At 49.5% G+C, this 20,006-nt stretch overlaps 1 protein-coding gene across 1 annotated transcript; it reads right to left on the bottom strand.

Moving 5' to 3' along the window:
- Positions 1 to 554: 554 nt before the first annotated feature.
- Positions 555 to 2,574, bottom strand: LOC112164267. Its single transcript, XM_024300487.1, has 3 exons — positions 2,393 to 2,574; positions 1,181 to 1,413; positions 555 to 1,108 (listed from the first exon to the last, which is right to left on the bottom strand). The coding sequence occupies exons 1-3, from the start codon at positions 2,572 to 2,574 to the stop codon at positions 555 to 557; spliced, it is 969 nt and encodes a 322-aa protein (XP_024156255.1).
- Positions 2,575 to 20,006: the final 17,432 nt, after the last annotated feature.

The raw sequence follows: 20,006 nt of genomic DNA, 5'->3' as shown, positions 1-20,006 counted from the left end.
ACGATACAATCCTTCAAGATACTGGGCCAAAAATATCCATGTCATCTGAGCGACCATCGCATCTTTGGACCTGCTTGGTGAGCGCCACAAATGCCAGAATGAACTTAGCGCATGAGTTGTTTCGCTTCACGGCCATAAACACATCTGAAATCCACGCTATCTTCTCCTCGTCTGCGAAGTTCATCACCTCTGAGGAAGTAGTTGAGGGTAAGATAGCGTATCCTTCTATCCGTGGTCTGATCAGGATGCTTGAGATAATTGATCAAAGGGATGCGCCAATCCACGTCAATGGATTCCAGGGTCGCGATTAAGGTATCGTCTGGAGGATCTCTTCTCGCCATCCATGAAGGAAGCGTGTGACGCTCGACTTTAAGGATTCTCACCCGCATGTCATATCTCAATGTTACCCCTATTGCCAGATGGGCCAACTCGTTTGCTGCAAAATTTCACTCGCGAGGAATGTACTCAAGATGTACGTTATCAAATTGGTCCAACAGTTCTAATGTTTTGTTCTAATAAGGGACCAACGTGAAGCTATTGCATCTGAACTCATTTCACAACTGATTAATAACCAAGAGAGAATCGCCAAATATTTGTACATCTCTGATTCCCATTTCCAACAGTACTTCTAGGCCTATGATTAAATCCTCATATTCTGCTTGGTTGTTGGTACATTGAAACTCCAACTGGAATGAGTACGAAAAGTGATCTCCAGCCGGATTCTCCAGTGCAATTCCTGCTCCTGCTAGCGTATCTGTTCTTGACCTGTCAAAATATAACACCCAGGGCTGGAATGAGACTGTGGTTTGATACAGTGCGGCGTACTCTGGTAAGCAAGCCAAATCTGGGCGATCTAAAGTTGTGGCAGCGACCTCTAAATCTCTAACCGCGGGGACATCCAGCATAGGGTGATGTGCCAGAAAGTCCGCGATAGCTTGCCCTTTTACTGCTTTTTGTGGGACATACTGTAGTGAGAATTCTGATAAGGCGAGCACCCACTTGCCAATACGGCCTCTCAGGATAGGTCGCGATAGCATATACTTGACTAGATCGGTTTGAGCAATGATGCAAGTAGTAAAGGACAACATGTAATGCCGTAACTTGCAAGCTGAGAAGTATAATGTAAGACACAGCTTTTCCATTGGAGTGTACCTTGTTTCGCAATCTGTGAGTGTCCTACTGAGGTAAAAGATGGCATGTTCGACACCCTCTTCATCATCCTGAGCGAGGAGGCTACCCATGGAAGCCTCAGCTGCTGAAACATACAACTTTAATGGAAATCCAGCTCTGGGAGGAACAAGCACTGGTGGGCTCGCCAGATAGGCCTTGATTTTTTCGAAAGCCTCTTGATGTTTAGGTTCCCACACAAACTCGTTCGTTCTGTCCTTGCAACTGCAGTAGTGGGGAAAACGGCTGGATTTTTCCCGCAAAGTTAGAAATGAATCATTGCAAAAAGTTGATCTTACCCAGTAGTCGCTGTAATTCTTTCTTCGTTCATGGGGGAGATGCGTTGATGACCGCGTTTGCCTTATCCTCAGGGACCTCAATGCCTCTTTGATGGACAATGAATCCCAGGAAATCGCCTGCCTGAACTCCAAAAACGCACTTGGCGGGATTTATCTTGAGCTTGTGTAGCCGCATGCGCTCGAAAACTTTTCTGAGATCCGTGAAGTGATCTCCACTCTTCTTAGACTTCACGACGACGTCATCAATGTAAACCTCTAAGATCTTCCCAAGTATATCGTGGAAGATCAGGTTCATGGCTCTCTGATATGTTGCTCCGGCATTCATCCGTCCAAAAGGCATGACCACATATTCAAAAACTCCCGTGAACCCAGGGCAGTGGAATGCAGTCTTGTGTCTATCTTCTTCCACGACCGGAATATGGTGATATCCCGCTTTGCTGTCCATGGAAGACAACAGTTCGTGCCCTGCAACCGCGTCTACCAACATGTCTACAACAGGCATGGGGTAGAAGTCTTTAGGTGTAGCCAAATTAAGGTCTCTGTAATCCACGCAGATCCTCATCTTGCCATTCTTCTTGCGAACAGGCACTATATTGGACAGCCACTGATTGTACTTGGCTACCCTAATAATGCCCGACTTGTGCATCATTTTCGACTTCCTCTTTAACCAGAACTTGGGTCTCCGAGCTCATTTTTCGCGGCTCTTGCTTCAAAGGCCTCTTATCAGGCAGCGTTGGTAGTTTGTGGCATACCAAGTCTGGTGATAGGCCTGGCATGTCCTCGTATTTTTCCGTGAAGCAGTCCTTGAATTCCAGCAATAATTCGACGAGCCTTTGTTTCTCGCTAGGCTCTAAGTAAGTATTGATTGCCACTTCTATAGGCTCATCAGTTGTTCCCAGATTGACCTTTTCAGTAGGGTCCCTAACCTTCGGAGGTGTGTCATCCAATGCCTCTTGAGCAAGCTGAATCTCTTCTTCCTCCCTTCTTTGTCTGTGAACTCTTCATTAACAATTTCTAAGGTCGCGACTCGATCATAAGCCTCTTTTTCCACCAAGTATGAGGATAGCCTCTCATACAAGGAATGGAAGGCCTCTACCTCTTCCTCCATGAGTTCGTGATCCATTAATTAACACTTAGAGATGGCACCACATATCCAGGCCTTTCGAGGTCGTTTTTTGCCACCGCGAGCCCCCATTATGCCAATTCAGAGGTCGTCATCCCTGTGGGGCGGCCCTTATCATCAATACCAACGACTTGTAAAAGAGAGATTGGTTCTACGTAATACCTTGCGTCCAAGTAGTTGGCGGACACCGAAAAGGTCGCGGGTCTGCTTTAACAATTTCCGCCTTGTCCGCGACTCTGTCCCATATGATCAGCTCCTGATGAAGGGTGGATGGGACACAATAACTCCTGTTGATCCGGTCACGGCCCATAATTGCGCTATATGCCGCATAGCAATCTGTAACAAAGAAAGCATAAACCCCTTCTACTGGACCCACCTTGACTCGTAGGAAAATCAAACTCAATGTTTTGGTCACAGTCCGCGAAGTTCTTTAGCGTATGGGACGTGGATTGGATCTTCTCTTTCTTGATCCCTAGTAGATGCATGGTTCTCGTAGTAATGACATTCACAGCCACGCCGGTATCAACCATTATCTTGCTGACCTTAGTCCCATTAATTTCTACTGTGATATACAAAGGTCGCATGTGTTGCACCATGGCTGGTGTGGGTCTTGTGAAGCTCATGAAGAAACCCTTACTGTTAGCTTCTTCAGTCTCAAGGAACACTGCTTCTTTTATCTGCGTTGTTGCGGCTGAAGTGATTTGCAACTTCTGTTCTCCAAACGCGTTAGCTTCTACGCATTCCTGCGCAGCGACTGGTAAGGCATACTTAGCAGGGAGCACATAAACCATATTGCAAGGGTATCCACCATTTCTGTTTCGTCCATGTCATCATCAAGATTGAGCTTGGGTTCATCTGCTGGGATATCGGTGTTGAACCGTTTAGCCATGAAAGCAACCAATGATTCTCTTGCGGGGATCACCGCCTTGGCTTGTTCGTGCTCCTGTACCATGGGAACCTGGTTCAGTGATTCTAAAATTTGTTTTGCCACTGGCACTTCCTCTGGGAGAGCGACCACCAAGCTTTGAACTTTCTGCACAATTGTGGACCGATTGTCTTTGCCCCCCAGCCTGTCAAAGATGGAAGGCTCGCTATTTCTTCCTTCGCGAGATACTCTCCGCCAAACATTGACTTTACGAGCTGGTGGCGGTTCTTACCTCGCGGGAACTAGGGACTTCTCCTGAGCGCTGCTCTTAGGGGCACATGGCTTTTGCTCTTTGTGCCATACTTTGGGCTGCTGTTTCTGAACTTGCGGGGAAACGAATCTCTTGGAGGCCAATGCCTCCAATTGTCTCTGATACTCTTCTGGAGGTTTCAGTAATTGCGATGGTTTGATCAGTCCTTGATCTAGGGCTTCCAAGGTTCGCTTTGCTTTTCCAAACCTCCGCTGGAGTTTTCTCTTCCTTGAAGAGCTCATCTCCACCCGCCTTGCCCTTCTTCTGTGTATATCATCTCCCTTCTTTGATGGAGGACATCGACACTGGTGGAATGTAAGGTCTGGTTAAAACCTCTTGCCGCTTATCTGCTTGCCCTTCTTCCCTCGCAGTCTTCAACTTTTTGAATAAGTTTGAGTCCCTTGGAAAAGGAGTTTCTGAACCACTGTATACTCTTGGGCTACATGGTTGGAAGTTTCTAGAGGATGATACTAACCGTATTGGCGGCAGAGATCCAAAGCGGATAGTCTGGGATGTTTCCTCATGCAGGGCTTGAGTGTCACATTCTTCCTTGCACCGCGAGCATAGGACGATGGGTAAACGAGTCTTGGATTCCCGCTTCACGACTTTGTCTCCAACCCTTTTCAAATCCTTAGCAGCGTGGTCTGGACTTTGATTCTGCTGATCTTTTTCACCCCATGCCACGTCCACCATGTTGATGCCGGTATCTGGGAAGGGATCTAGGTCCACCATCGCTGCTGCTGTTGTCGGCGCCTCTACTTGCAAACTACCGTTATTTAACCAGATTTGGATATGATCCTTCAGCTTAACACAATCGGTTGTATTATGATTCTACATATTATGGAGTTTGCAGTATTTCTTCCCCTTTAGCTGCTCTGGTTTGAGAAATGGGCCTAAGTTGGTTTTCACCATCTTCGCGGCGATCATTTCATCCAAGATTTCATGCTCTTTGTTCGCATCATAAGTATAACTTGCGAACTCTGGTTTGGTGAAAACCACCGACTTGAGCTTCACCGGCTCTTTGCACAGCTTCAGTTTCTTTGGCGTTGAAGCCTTTTTCCCAGTGAGTTCCAGGGCAGCTATCTCGTCTTCTTCAGACTCATCCGTCTCTGCTGTTTTAGATTCCTCACTCTTGTAGTAAGGATCAAAGGAACTGGATTGATGGCTGAGTGCAGCCACTAATCGGCGTTTCCCTGGGATGTATGTCCCCTTCGAGGCGTTTTTCATAGCGTCCATCTCCCTGAGCAAGTGCTCGAAACTTCCTACTTCTGTAATCAGTTCCCCCATGGAATTGAACATGCTTCCATGCTGTTTTTTGAGTTGGCGGGGCTCTAAGCCTTTGATTGCCAACTTCACTAGTTCTTTCTCCGGCAGAATCACGTTCAACTTTCCTTTCTGGATCTGAAAGAGCTGAAGGTACATGACAGAGGATTCAGTTGGCTGATGTACCTACATGTGCCAGAACGAGCATAAGTAGCTATGATGAGCCACGCTCATGGTACCGCCAGAGGTACCGACTCCCACCAAGGGGGTAACCTGTGAAGGCACGGCCAGGCGGGCTACCGCTCCAGACGCTGGGAATCGAAGCACATTAGTCCCACATCGGAAACAAGAAGAAGATCAACCTCTTTCTCACCTATAAAAGGTTCTCTCCTCTCTCCTCATTAATTACGCAATTACTACTCATTTGTTGTTATACTGCCCATATACAGTGACTGACTTAGGCATCGGAGGAGTGAAGACCGCCCAATGCGGTCTCCCTCTAACGCCCTGTCTCTCGTGTTGCAGTAAACGGAAGTCATCTAATCCTCGAAGTAGTGGTCCGCCCACCGGACCTGCGTTAAACAAAGAATCGGCTACCGCCGGACTTGAGCATTAACATTAGCGCCGTCTATGGGAATCCTTGAACAAAAGGTCATCCCGCCACAACCACCATGACTAATGGTAGCGGGGAAGACGCTGACGAGCAGGCAGATCAGTCTGCCATTTCCCAACCCACCAACCCAGCGGTAGGCATTAACCGCGCATTATTCACCACCCCGGTCAACCCCGGCGGTGAGACAAACCCAGGTAGCAGCCGCCCGCCAGGCCAAGACCTTGCCTCTCTGTATGAGCTGGCACTGGCGGATCTTCACAAAGCGAACAGAGAGTGTGAACAAGAACGCAAGGAAAAGGCCGAAGCCCAAAGGCAAGTGGCCACGCTTGTGTCCCGCTTTGATGAGCTAAAGAGAACGCTGGAGGCTACTACCAACCCGGCACGAAGCGAGCAGTCACGAGGCACCAGGCACAGCCGACCTGGTATAGGAGCATTGATACCAGCACCAGTCGTGCATATGCAGGTCCCGCTGAACCCACCAGAACTAGCAGGAATTGGACCACCCCCTGTACCCCAGCTAATGTTGGAACAGGAGGCAGAGTCATCACTGCACACTCACCGCTCGAGACCTCGGGTAAGAACAGAGGGAACCCACCCGCTCCCAGGCCAGGATCAGTTCAGCGGAGTACCAGGCTAGACCCCGCCGGCGATGCAACCGCTCAAATACTGGAAAGGATGCAGCAATTGGAACAAAGGTTAATCCGGGCGGAATCAGGAACCCCAGCACCAACTTCAAATCCACTTTTCGCGCCCAGGCCAGGACCGTTTACCGCTGCAATTTTGCTAGCCGTCAGACCGGCGTATGCAAAGACTCCAAAAATGTTACATTACAGTGGTAAGACTGATCCCTTCGTCCATATGGACACCTTCAAGAAAGTCACCAACAACAAGGGATTTGATGACACCACCCTGTGCCACTTGTTCAGCGAAACGCTGGACAATGAGGCAATGAATTGGTTCTTCGAATTATCGCACGCTTTCCTTTCCCGGTTCATCCTATTGTCCGCCAGGCACCACAATACAAGCCAATTGTTCAACGTCAAGCAGGGCACGGAGGAGACACTGAAGGCGTTCGTCACAAGGTAGCGAGCGGCAGCATCTCAATGCCGTGATCTTGATAAAACAATGGCTTTGGCGGCTTTTAAGCAAGGACTCCTCAAAGGGCCATTTCTCTATCACCTCAACTACAATCATCCAAATGCGGTATACGACCACCTCATGAGTGAGGCGGTCATTCATGCCCAAGCAGAATTCATCACATATGGAGAAACCCCATCCCCACCAGCGGCATCGCCAAAGTCGGTACAACCCTCCTCCAGTCAGCATGGGACCGCTAACAAAACCTCCAACATACCGCCAACTGACAAAAAGAGGGAGTGGCAGCAGGGCCAGTACCAAAACAAGTGACAGAAGGACCAACACTACAAGGGGAACCGCCCATCCCATGGGGACAACCGCAACAGACATACGGAGTCTTCCCAGCGGTATGCAGTATTTACAGTCCTCACGGCCACGTATGAAGAAATATACAACCAGTGCAAGGATCGGATCCCACCGCCGCCCCCGGGAAAATACCCAAAAACGGGAAAGCCAAGAAACACCGGCAGGTGGTGCAAATACTACGAGGACAGCGGTCACAATACCAACAGCTGCAACGCCCTCAAAACGGCCATTGAGACCTTGTACCGTGATGGCAAGCTTGAGCAGTTCAAGGTGCGCCAACCACCACCTGTGATCGCTGACATTGAACCCTTGGGCCGCATCAACACCATCGACGGAGGTGCCCCAATCACAAACATGTCCCACAGGGCTAGAAAGCGTTATGCACGAGCTAATCACCCAAAGGAAGTCTGCAACATCCGCTACGAAAGATCCGCCAAACTCCCAAAGTCCGGTTGGGGACCTATTACCTTCTCAGAGGAGGAGGAACGCGGAGTGCATCTGCCCCATGACGACCCTTTCTTGATCGACCCCATCCTCGGCAAAATGTCAGTCGGAAGAATCCTGATTGATAGCGGATCCGCTGTCAACGTTATATTCAGTGGTTGTTACAACGACCTGAAGCGGAATAGAAAATTACTCCAAGATCATGAATCGTTGCTCAGCTTCTCCGGTGACGTTACGCAACCGCTAGGTTCTGACTATATGCGGCTAGTTATCAGTACTAGTCCATGTATGGCTGAGATACATACGGAGTTCATAATTGTCGATTGTTTTAGCTCATATAACGCCATCATTGGTCGGCCAGCGCTCAATAAACTCAAGTGCATCATCGCCGGATACATGCTACTCATGAAATTCCCCACACCCAACGGCACAGGCTGTGTCAGGGGAAGTCAACAGTTGGCACGCGAGTGTTATTCAACTACTATAGCACAATCTACCCGCCGCCATGAGATACTGGCGGTAAGCAGTCAGGCACCACCACCAAATATTTTTGAGGACCCCAGGGATGACGAAAAGAAGTACATAAGGAAGGAGCCGGTCAACCCGGAAACATCATTAAGGATCGTCAGCATCTCTGATGAGCACCCTAAGCGGACAGTCCGCATAGGCACTCAATTAGACCCAGAGCTGGCGGCGGAGCTCACTTAGTTCCTATGTGACAATGCTACGGTCTTTGCATGGTCATATGCAGACATGCCAGGTATCTCCCCTGAAATCATCTCACACAAGTTGAGCATCAAACTATCCTTCTACCCTATCAAGCAGAAGCGCAGAGCCTTTAACGAAGAGAAGTACCGTGCTATAGGAGAGGAAGTTGCCAAGCTGCGAGGCATTGGGTTCATCCGCCAGGTCATTTATCCTCAGTGGATTTCCAACCTGGTTATGGTCAAAAAGGCTAGCGGCAGGTGGAAGATGTGCGTCGACTTCAAAAATCTTAACAAGGCATGCCCAAAAGACAGCTTCCCACTACCTCGCATCGATCAACTCGTCGATGCAACCGCGGGACACGAGCTCCTCAGCATGATGGATGCTTTCTCCGGCTATAACCAGATCAGGATGCATCCCGATGACCTGGAGTGCACCACCTTCACCACCGACAAAGGCCTGTATTGTTACAATGTGATGCCTTTCGGTTTGAAGAACGCAGGGGAACCTTATCAGCGACTGATGAACACCATGTTCGCGGAGCATCTGGGCAAGATAATCGAAGTCTACGTAGACGACATGTTGGTCAAGAGTATAAAAGCCAGCGGACATGTGGCAAACCTAAAAATCATAATAACCATCCTCTTGACCTATGGTATGCGCCTCAACCCAGAAAAATGTTTCTTTGGCGTCACCGAGGGGGGCATCGAGGCCAACCCTGACAAGGTGCAAGCCATCCTCAACTTGAAGGACCCAGAATGGAAGGTACACGTCCAATGCCTCCAAGGCAAGCTAACCGCCCTGTCTCGATTCATCTCCAGACTGACCGACAAGTGCGCCCCATTTTTCAAAGTCCTTAAAACAACCCACAAGAAGGTCATTGATTGGAACCCAGAGTGCCAGGCGGCGTTCCAAGGCCTAAAGAAATACCTGGCAGCAGTCCCCCTCCTCTCCATTCCTGTGCAAGGAGAAACGTTATACATTTACCTAGCGGTATCTCACTCAGCGGTGATCTGCGCCATCGTCCGGCAGGAGGGCCAGGACGAGCTCCCAGTGTTCTATGCCGGTAGGGGCATGAACGGAGCAGAAACACGGTATCCTCCCTTGGAGCAGCTTGCTCTCGCACTCATCGTTGTCGCCAGACGCCTCCGCCAGTACTTCCAAGCCCATACAATCCATGTGTTAACCAATCAACCGCTGAGATAAGTAATGTAGAACCCTGAACATTCGTGCCGCCTCAGCAAATGGGCCATTGAGCTCAGCGAGTTAGATATAGATTACAAACCACGAACCGCCATGAAGGGCCAGGCGGTGGTAGACTTCATTGCTGAGCTCACCGAGCATCAGCCCGAATCCAAGATCGATGTACCGCCCGGAACTGAAATAGTGACAGCTGAGGAGCTGGTTCCCCAACAATCAGACTGGAACCTACACATGGACGGTTCCGCTTCCGCCAAGGCCAGCGGCGCCGGAATCATTTTAACGGGACCAGGGGGTTTAGCGTCGAATATGTGTTGAAATTCAACTTCAAAGCTTATAACAACATGGCGGAATATGAGGCACTCATTGCCGGCCTACTCCTCGCCATTGATTCAAGGGCCGACAGTGTCAACATCTTCAGCGACTCTCAGTTAGTCGTTAACCAGGTCAACAACAGCTTTCAGGCCAAGGACCAGCAGTTAGCGGCATACTTAGGGTACGCCAAGACGCTGCTCAAAAAATTCAAGTTCCACACCATCACACAAATCCCCAGGGAAAAGAACGCCAAGGCTGATTCACTGGCAAGACTTGCAACCGCCCAGCCACACCAGAGTCCAACGGACACAAGGGTAGAGTCTCTGGATAGGCCAAGTATCACAAAAACCCTGGCGGAGATCTTTAGCATTGAGGCCAATCCTAGCTGGATGGACAAAATTATTCAATACAAACGCAACGGGACATTGCCAGGGGACAAGATCAAGGCGAGACTGCTCCAGCGGAGAGCAACCCGTTACAACATACAGAGCGGCAAGCTTTACCGCCAAGGATTCACCCACCCCAACCTTCGCTGTCTGACCCCAGAGGAGGGAAAGGTCGTGCTGGCAGCGATACATGGCGGAAAATGCGGAAATCATTCAGGCGCCAGATCCTTGGCTAATCACACAATGCGACAAGGCTACTTTTGGCCTATGCTTGGTGATGACGCCCGGCGGATATCAAAATCTTGTCACAAATGCCAACAATATGTTGATCTTCCACATGCCCCGGCGGAACCTCTGTCGGTTATCGTCGGTCCCTGGATTCACTCAACGTGGGGCCTGGACTTGATGAGAAAATTCTAAACCGCCAAAGGTCAGTTCAAATACATCATTGTTGCCATCGACTACAACAACAAATGGATAGAGGCAGAGCCCCTGACGGCAATAACTATCGCCAAGGTAATTCACTTCCTCTAGAAGAACATCTACTGCCGCTACGGTGTCCCGCATGCAATCATCACAGACAACGGCACACAGTTCAACAATAAGGAACTCATCTCTTTCACCACCAACCTGGGCACCAAGATGCGTTTTGTATCAGTCGCTCACCCCCAAACCAACGGCCAGGTCGAAGCGGCAAACAAGATAATCAAGAAGCTGTTGCAGAAGAAGCTCGATAGGGCCAAGGGTTTGTGGGCAGAGAAGCTCCCGGAAGTCCTGTGGGCCATCAGAACAACCCCAACCTCCGCCACAGGTGAAACCCCCTTTTGTATGATGTTCGGAACTGAGGCTGTCCTGCCTATCGAGGTAACCCAACCAACCGCTAGAGTCGAAGGCTACTGCCCCAAGACCAACACCGACGGCGTCAACCTCGACAGAGATCTCTTAGAGGAAAAGCGAGACGCAGCCCATTTGCGCAATCTCCAGAACAAGCGACGGGTATCGCGTTTCTACAACACCAGGGTCAAAGCCCGCAACCTCCAACTGGGGGACTGGGTAATGAAAGAAGTCATACCACCACCAACAAAGCTCCGCCCAACTTGGGAAGGTCCATACAAAATTGTAGAGGTCGTTAGCCCAGGCACCTTCTACTTAATGAACAAGGATGGCGTCACAACGACCCACCCTTGGAATACCGAGCACCTTCGGTATTACTACAAATAGTCATACCACTACCCAAGAGCATCTTGACTTAGCTAAATTTTTGTTCAATATTTAGCTAAGGGAAGCTACCCAACGGGTACGACCCTGCTTTTGTAAACGCTGTTCAGACAGTGTCAACTGGCAACGCCGGCTAGCGGACCACGTCTATCAATGAAATGAGGAATTATTCAAACCATTGTTACCAAGTCTAGCACTAGGGGCAACTGGCAACGCCGGTTAGCGGACCACGTCCGATACACTGTGCACTTGGATCAATTTTAATTCCTTTAATGTTTCATTTGTGGGCAAAAGCAAAATTGTCAAAACTCTACCGGTGCAAGACAGATAAAACAAAATAACCAAACTCTGAAAATTCATTCACTTTAACGTTGTTCTGTACATCAAATGAAATATGCCCTAGCGGCTACAAAAATTTTCCTACTATCTTCAGGGGTTGGCGGGGTTGGCGGGGTCAGCTCTGCTACCTTCGGCATCTCCACCGGCGGCATGCAGCCGATGTGAGTGGCTTGTTTGGTCGGACCCTCGGGCTGTGGGACTGGGGGTCTCTATTGTGCCATCCGCCCGGGTGTGGCCTGCCAGGAACACAGCACGAGACACCTCGGACTGGGTCGGCGTCCGCTGAGTATCGCCCTCCGGGAGTCCGCCACTCTCCCCACTACCGGAGCAGGCACCTCCTACCGGAATAGGGGCAGTAGTAGGGGCGGTACTTGTTGTCGGAGTAGCTTTCTCCACTGGCGGCACGACCGGCATCGATGCCTTCGCCCAGTCGATGGCACCCTTCTGCTGCAGCATTTCCACATTGGCCATGGCACCGGCCTTCGCTGCTTCGGTCATTGCCTTCTTGTAGTCGGCCGACTTCTTGTACGACTCCACGGCGGCGGCCGCAACGCGGCTCCCCTCGGCACTCAGGCGGGCAACTTCACCCTCCAACCGCTTCACCTCGGCCTGTCTGGCGGCAGACTCCCGCTGAAGGATTTCAACTTTCTTATCCTTAGCGGCCACCCTATCCCGCAGAAGGGACATGTCTTGCTCCAACTTGGAGAACTGTTCGTTCCGCTCCAGGTCCCGCTCAATGGCAACGGCCAGCTTGCCACCGGCGTCTACTGCATCACAATCGCCCCTTGTCAAGCGTTGCTCGACATCCGCCAACCTTTTCTGGGCCTCCCCCAGGTCCCTTTGTAGGCCCGCCACCTCCTCCCTGAGCTTCCGCTCAACTTGGGGCTGTTTGGACGCCACCTGGAACATTTCATGCAGCCCAACGGTGACGTGCCCAAATGCCGTGCTGAAGGGCGATTAGTTGATGGCGGTTGTCCAAACAATCCCCTCTAGACCGCCGAACCCCAACCGCTCGCAGATGTGATACAGGAACTCTTGTTCACCGTCATTCAGAAACTCGGCGTAGGCGGCGAATGAATCCAGATCACTCGTACCCGCCGCCTTCGCCACATCAGCAAGAGCCTCAGGCGGAGCCTGCCTTACCTTCTTCGGCTGCTCGCGGGCCCTAGTTATCTCCACGGCGTCCTCCTCTTCCCCGCTGGAGTCGGATTGGCGGCGTTTTCGCTGAAGCACCCGCGTGCTTCCAGCGACGGCTGGCCTTGAACCTCTCACTTGCAGCTCCAACCCCGCTATGGTGACACCCTCCGCTAGGCGCACTGCTTTCTTCTGCACCCCGCGCAGCAAGGCCGGCGCTCTCTCTTTCCGAGGTACCGTCTCACTCACCGCGCCGGTCCTCGCCTGAATGGCAGGCAGCCTGTCACCACCAAGATGAGAGTGGTGCGTCATTGGCAGCACCACAGGAACCTCTGACGGGCTCAGAGCCAACGTCTCGGGGTCCACCGCCGTTTTCTGCGCCACCAACCAGGAGGCATACTTGGCCTCCAGGAAGTTGTCGATTTCAGCGCGGTCCATTGCTTTCGCAAAAGCGTCACGGCTCGCCTTGTTTCCTGGTGGAGTCTCTACAAAAAAAAAATGCATGCACAATAATAAACCGGTCAGCATGAGACAACCTCACAAAAGGCGTGGTACAGCGGTGACCACTTACCTACGACACGTGTCAGTTGTTGAGCTACCAACAACTCCCACCCGGTAAGGAGATGGAAGTCCAGCAAGTTACGATTCCGCCAGCAACCTCTAATGCGTGCCACGCGGCACTCTTCCTCACGAGTTAGATTGTACCGCAACCCCGCTGCACAAAAAAAGACACTATCAGGACAGTGCAAGGTTTAAAAAAAAAATAAAAAACAAAAAAAAAAAACCCCCGCCAGTCATGTTCAGCGGAAATGGCAAACAACCTCGGATGGGCTGGAACTCCGACTTAATTCTAAACGTGGGCTCCCCCTCGTTAGACCCCGCTTGATACTCCCACCCCGCCGTGGCAACGTAGAAGGAACCCCGCCAGTATGACATTGAGTCCCTCAGGTTCTCGATCAGCTTGGGCGCTCCTTGGTGACGACTGAGGTTTACTTGCCCTCTACAACACTGGCGCTTCACGTACACCAGTTCATAGAAATGTAGTACCTCCGCCACGATCGGTCCTTCGCAACCAGACAACCGCCACAACGAGTTCAGAGCCAGCAGCAATCGCCACATGTTAAGGCAGACTTGCCCAAAGGCAATGCCGAACTCGCACACCAGGATCTGAAGGTTGGGCACCAGCGGGAAGGTCACTCCCTCGCGGAATATAGCCTCATGCATGGCGGCGTGGCCCACTGGCAGGATCGAGGCCTTCTCCTCCACAGTCGGCGGATGCAGCTTCACCACGCCAGGCAACCGGAACACTCTCTTTAGCCGGTTGACGGCAACAGCGGTCATCCTACCTCCCGCCTCGTCAACAGGGGTGCCATCCTCAAACACCCAAGCCAACTCAGTATCCTCCCCCACTACACCTCCCCCCCAAGCGGAATCGCTAGCGGCACTATTGCTTTCTAGACGTTCTTCGTGCATAGTGTGGGCAGCGGCAGCCTCCCCTGCCCCAGAACTCTTCGAACGCGATGCACGACCCATGACTACGTCCCACGGTATGGTCTGTAACGGCTCGACCTCTAGCGGTTTTGGCGCTGTGGTTCTTGCATGGGCAGACGGACGCAACGAGTCAATAAAATTTCTATCCGCCGCGCTGAACGACACTTCAGATCCGGAATCCTCACTGCTCGAAATCTCTATGACGTCGGCCATCCCAAAACCCTAAAACCCAAATCAGTTAGCTCACACAAGATCTAACCTAACCCTATACCAGTCAGTGCCCAAGAACATCAACAACACTCAACCCAGAAAATACCAAAACAAGAACAAACGCACTCAAACCCAGATTCGACCATCTAGAAAATCCCTAAAACCCCCAATTCTGTCAAATACAGCAACCCATCCACAAACCCACTCTCACACCCTCACAGCACGTCAACGAAGGACATATCACAGGAACACCCAAAACCCAAAAATTCACCATGGCAGACATCCAATGAAACAGGGATATAAGTCAGAATACCAACCTCAACGATGGAGTCTCTGACAGCAGTGTGAGCACTTGTCTTCGGAGCTGGAAGTCGTCGATTCTTCCATGCACGAAAACTCGGCAATATCGCCTCAACCTTCTTCTCCGATCTCAGACGCAGAAAGCTTGAAGACGACGAAGTAAAGTTCAAAGTTCAGAGCAGTGTCAAATATGCCAACTTCCCCCCCCCCCTTTTATGTCAACATCAAACAGTCCTACGCCGTCCATTGAAAAACGACATCAAAAGTCAGCCGTACACGTGTCCCACAACTACAGTTACTCTCCGGATTAACCGAGGCGTCGCCTCGGTTACAAAATCCATCATTACTCAACATTAATGGCGAGGAGACGGCTAGGCGGAGGAGGCACGCCTCCGCACACTAACCCTTTAGGGGTTCACCACATGTCCACCACCATCCGACGAAGCGTCTGGGAGAAGCCACAACTTTTGGGAGGAGGGCGCCAGTCATTGGCAGATTCCGCTGAGCGAAACCCCTCTAGCGAACTTCTTACTTGTCATGTTCCAAGTATCGAAGTCCGCTGAGCGAAACCCCGCTAGCGGAACTTCTAACTTGTCATCTTCCAAGTATCGAAGTCCGCTGAGCGAAACCCCGCTAGCGAAACTTCTCACTTGTCATCTTCCAAGTATCAAAGTTCCGCTGAGCGAAACCCCGCTAGCGAACTTCTTACTTGTCATCTTCCAAGTATCAAAGTCTGCTCAGCAAAACCCTGCTAGCGAAACTTCTTACTTGTCATCTTCCAAGTATCGAAGTCCGCTGAGCGAAACCTCGCTAGCGAAACTTCTCACTTGTCATCTTCCAAGTATCGAAGTCCGCTGAGCGAAACCCCGCTAGCAAACTTCTCACTTGTCATCTTCCAAGTTTCGAAGTCCACTGAGCGAAACCCCGCTAGCGGAACTTCTCACTTGTTATCTTCCAAGTATCGAAGTCCGCTGAGCGAAACCCAGCTAGCGAAACTTCTCACTTGTCATCTTCCAAGTGTCGAAGTCTGCTGAGCGAAACCCCGCCAGTGGAACTTCTCACTTGACACTTGTCGAAGCCTCCTATGAGCAAATCCCCTCTAGAAAACTTCCACTTGTCAATTTGCAAGGGGCAGCCTCAGCCATACGTGGCACTGCCGGCACAGCCCTCTCCATCTTGCAAACCCTGTGCGTTGCTGAGCGCAACCCCGCTCACTAACTACCACCAAACACGTCTACGCGACGCTGTTTCCTGCTACATGCAGTGGGGGGGTATCCGCCAGCGGCGAATCCCAAGGCTACACCTCACTCTGACAACGACCGCCACGCGGCGTTACGGTCAGATCGTCCCTACGGGACACCGGGACTTGTCAACAGTCTATGACGACCCTGATCAGGTACGTTGACCCCCGTCACCCGGGTACTAAGATTGGGCTCGCTACCCAACACCCTCTGCTCCGCGCAGCCTCCCCTCAACAAACAATTTGCCTACCATCCGGAGGTCGATCTTGGCTAGGGAATGGGGGACTCCCTGGCGAGCCTGGTAGGGGCCCACCCGAAAGGGTATAAAGCGTTCGCTCAGTAAATCCATGGTTGACAACGCACTGACGCTAATTATGCTGTTGCAAGTCTAGCGGAAGTAACGCTTCAGACCGCCGATCAACTCCCCAACCAAGGTTGCCCTCCTTGACTGGGGACTTGGGGGACTTATACCTACATGTGCCAGAACAAGCATAATTAGCTATGATGAGCCACGCTCATGGTACCGCTAGAGGTACCGACTCCCACCAAGGGGGTAACCTGCGAAGGCACGGCCAGGCGAGCTACCGCTAGAGCCCTGGATCACCCCCAGATCACCGCTGACGCGGCGCGAAGCTCCAGACGCTGGGAATCGAAGCACATTAGTCCCACATCGGAAACAAGAAGAAGATCAACCTCTTCCTCACCTATAAAAGGTTCTCTCCTCTCTCCTCATTAATTACGCAATTACTACTCATTTGTTGTTATACTGCCCATATACAGTGACTGACTTAGGCATCGGAAGAGTGAAGACCGCCCAACGCGGTCTCCCTCTGACGCCCTGTCTCTCGTGTTGCAGTAAACAGAAGTCATCTAATCCTCGGAGTAGTGGTCCGCCCACCGGACCGCGTTAAACAAAGAATCGGCTACCGCCGAACTTGAGCATTAACAGCTGCTGAGCCATCTGAGTAAGTGAAGCCAGATCTACTTCCAGCTCGATAGTCTCGAAGGTTTCCTTGAACAACTTCTCCATCGCGGGCCAACTCGCAACTGATCACGGTTGCAGCTTATTGAACCAGGTGAAGGCAGACCCCGATAAAGAAGTAGCGAAGATGTTACACTTCAGATTGTTGTCGTTTTGGTACTGGCCACACTGTACTCGAAACCTAACCAAATGGGCGGCGGCATTTTCAACTTCCTCTCCCGAGAAAGTAGAGAACGCAATGTTCTTATATCCCCTAGGATAAGGTGTCTGTGTAATATGAGGTGGGAAGGGCCCGTAGTAGGCCTCCTCTAGGTTAGGCCTCTGGTTCGCGGCCCTAATCATTGCTTCTACCTCCTCTCTCCTTATATATCTTGGATCAGGAGGAGGTGGGTGAACCACTGTATCATCAACTGGCCAGATCAGCGGTGGCGCCTGTGAAGCCTGATTAACCAAAGATATGCTGCCTCCATAGGTCATTTTGTGTCGGGTTGATGTCTGCGACGTAAAACCCATTGCTGGCTGACCCTTTGTCGATACCATAACGGCTTGCTGGAGGTGGATCGTGGTGCATGTATTCAACTCCGTCGCTGTCATATTGGGGAAACAGGCTATGATCAACAACGGCCCCTTCATTGATTTTCAAAGTCTTGGTCCCTTGCGTGACTGATGACGCAGCGTTGTTCTTTCCACCCGTTGCCAGAGTAGTCTCTTTACCTCTTATTGATATGGCAGTAGCGGATGTGGCTGTACTGCTGCCGCTTGCTTTTTCTTAAGCATTTGGTGGTATGTACTTGCCAAATATGGGGGACTGACCTAGAGAGCCTAGAATGGCGCTAGGATCTCCCAGTGTTTTATGTAGAACCTCTCTAGCCTGATCAAGGTCAGCCTTCTGCATGGCCACCTGGGTCGCGACGTTAGATCCTTCTTTGTGAATCGTCGCGACTTCTGAAGCAATGTGTTTGCTTGCGACCAACAGCTCTTTGTGGTTCTTCTGCATTTTTTGGTTCATGCCTTCCAATTGCCCTTGTGTTTGTTGTGCCCCTAGCTCAAGCTTCTTCACCGAGATCATGAACTCATTAAGCCGTCGACGGTCCTCCGCAAGGGCCTTTTCCATCTTCTCATGGTATGTGGCAGAATTCTGTTGAAGGACATTAAGCCGCTTTTCTATGGTTGCATTTTCTAGAACGAGAATAGGCACAAAGTCAATAGTTGTAACTGCGCTCGCGGCTACCTGGGTGATGCTAGTCGTATCGCCAGCCTGATTAGGATGGGTGGCGGGAACTTTCTCGCCTTCAGTAGTAGGATGTCGATTTCCTCCTTGATAGGAGCATTTTTATGCTACGTTTTAATAATTATTTCCTCATATTTTTCTTAGTTATTTCCTTTATTTAATCATTTTTAATTTATTTTCTATTTTCTAGGTACATTGGAATAAATGGAGCTGAAATGAAGAAATGGAGTTTTCCTGGTCTGATTAGGAATCCCAGTCAACGCAGGAATCCTGATGAAGCTAGGAAACCTGAAGGCATTAGGAGACCACATGATGACGTGGGAGATATTTTGGGAGATTAAATCTGATTTTTGCATGGAAATCAAGAGAAAATCAAGGGGAGGATGTTAAGGATAAAGCCATGGAGAGATTTAAGGGAGAAAAAGTCCAAAACAAGTCCAGATTCATTCCTATTTGCACTCAAGATTATTTTGGCCGAAAATTAAGAGAAAAATCAGATTAAATCTTGGGAAAATCAGCAATAATATATTTGGAAAGATTATGGATTTATTTTGGAGCTTTTTGATTGGTTGAGTGACATGGCAGAGCTGACGTGGCGTTAATTCATTGGTTGGAGCTGTGTGGTGCAACCAGAAAATTCCTTAGAAATTAAATTCATGAAGCCTTGCCTTCTCCTATATAAACCCCCCTATGTTACACCACAAGACACACCATCACACAACAACACCTCTTTATTCAGACACCTCTCTCCATTAGAAAATAAACATTAGAAAAATTCTCTCCATCCTCTAAAGCAAGCCACGGGATTCAAGCAAGGCCGAAGCAAGAGAAGAAGGAGCCATGACCTTTTCCTCCACCATCCACCATTGAAGACTTGCTTTCAAGCTTCAAGGATCGCAATGTCAATCACCCATCCTCATCTTCCATCCACGGTGTAATTCGACCTCTACTTTGTAACCTTTGCTTTGAATTTCGTTGGTTTTGTTTTAGTTGACATTCATGATTGAACAAAATTATTATTTCTGGAATTTTTATGATTAAATGAGAATTTCGACTCTTATATTGTAATTCGAGAGTTGCTTATGTGAGTTTGTTTAATTAAATTTGCTTTATAGATATCTTTTGTATATTAATCTTATGTGGTTCGAAACACTTAGGGTTTTGATATGAATGGTGCTAGATTTAAGAACATGAAATCAACTTTTTGTTTTGTGTAACTTGAATCGAAGTAGTAAAGGTTTTGGACAAAAACCGAATTTAATTAAAGAGGATTGCAATTAGGTGGACATTTTCATACTAAGTTGCACACTTGAGTTGATAGCCTTTCCATGTGTTTCATGCGTTAAACATGTCATGATTGACTAGCTTTCTAGGGCTTGATTACATGTTTGATAGGATTAATCTTTGTGCTTTCACTTAGGTTAATTAGCATTGAAAAGTAAAAAATGGGAAATTATTTGCTTTCGAATATTTCACATGATCAACTCCTTTCTCATGATTTAGATGAACAATATTAGGGTTTAATCGAATTTGATCATAGTTTCGGTTTTGATCTTTGTTCTCTCATTCCACCCGTGTATATATGTTTTTACATTTTCTTTATCTTTATTTTATTTATTTAATTTTTAATTTTTAATTCTAAAACCCCCTATTTGTGTTTACTTGTACATATTTCTTTCTTTGTTTTATTTTTGTAAATAATACTTTTTACTTTTATTAATTTGTTT

Source organism: Rosa chinensis, chromosome 5 (assembly GCF_002994745.2).
Source record: "Rosa chinensis cultivar Old Blush chromosome 5, RchiOBHm-V2, whole genome shotgun sequence".
Lineage (NCBI taxonomy): Eukaryota > Viridiplantae > Streptophyta > Magnoliopsida > Rosales > Rosaceae > Rosa > Rosa chinensis.
The sequence above is the reverse complement of the archived record's forward strand: the minus strand, read 5'-3'. Positions and strand labels throughout refer to the sequence as shown.

Bases quoted from the DNA above. Each gene is read 5' to 3' on its own strand.
- LOC112164267 (XM_024300487.1), bottom strand. From the start codon at position 2,574: ATGGAGGAAGAGGTAGAGGCCTTCCATTCCTTGTATGAGAGGCTATCC. The intron at 1,414-2,392 runs GTTAGGGACCCT...GGAAAAATCCAG, and splicing joins TGGATGACACACCTCCGAAG to CCGTTTTCCCCACTACTGCA. The intron at 1,109-1,180 runs GTAGGACACTCA...TATACTTCTCAG, and splicing joins ACATGCCATCTTTTACCTCA to CTTGCAAGTTACGGCATTAC.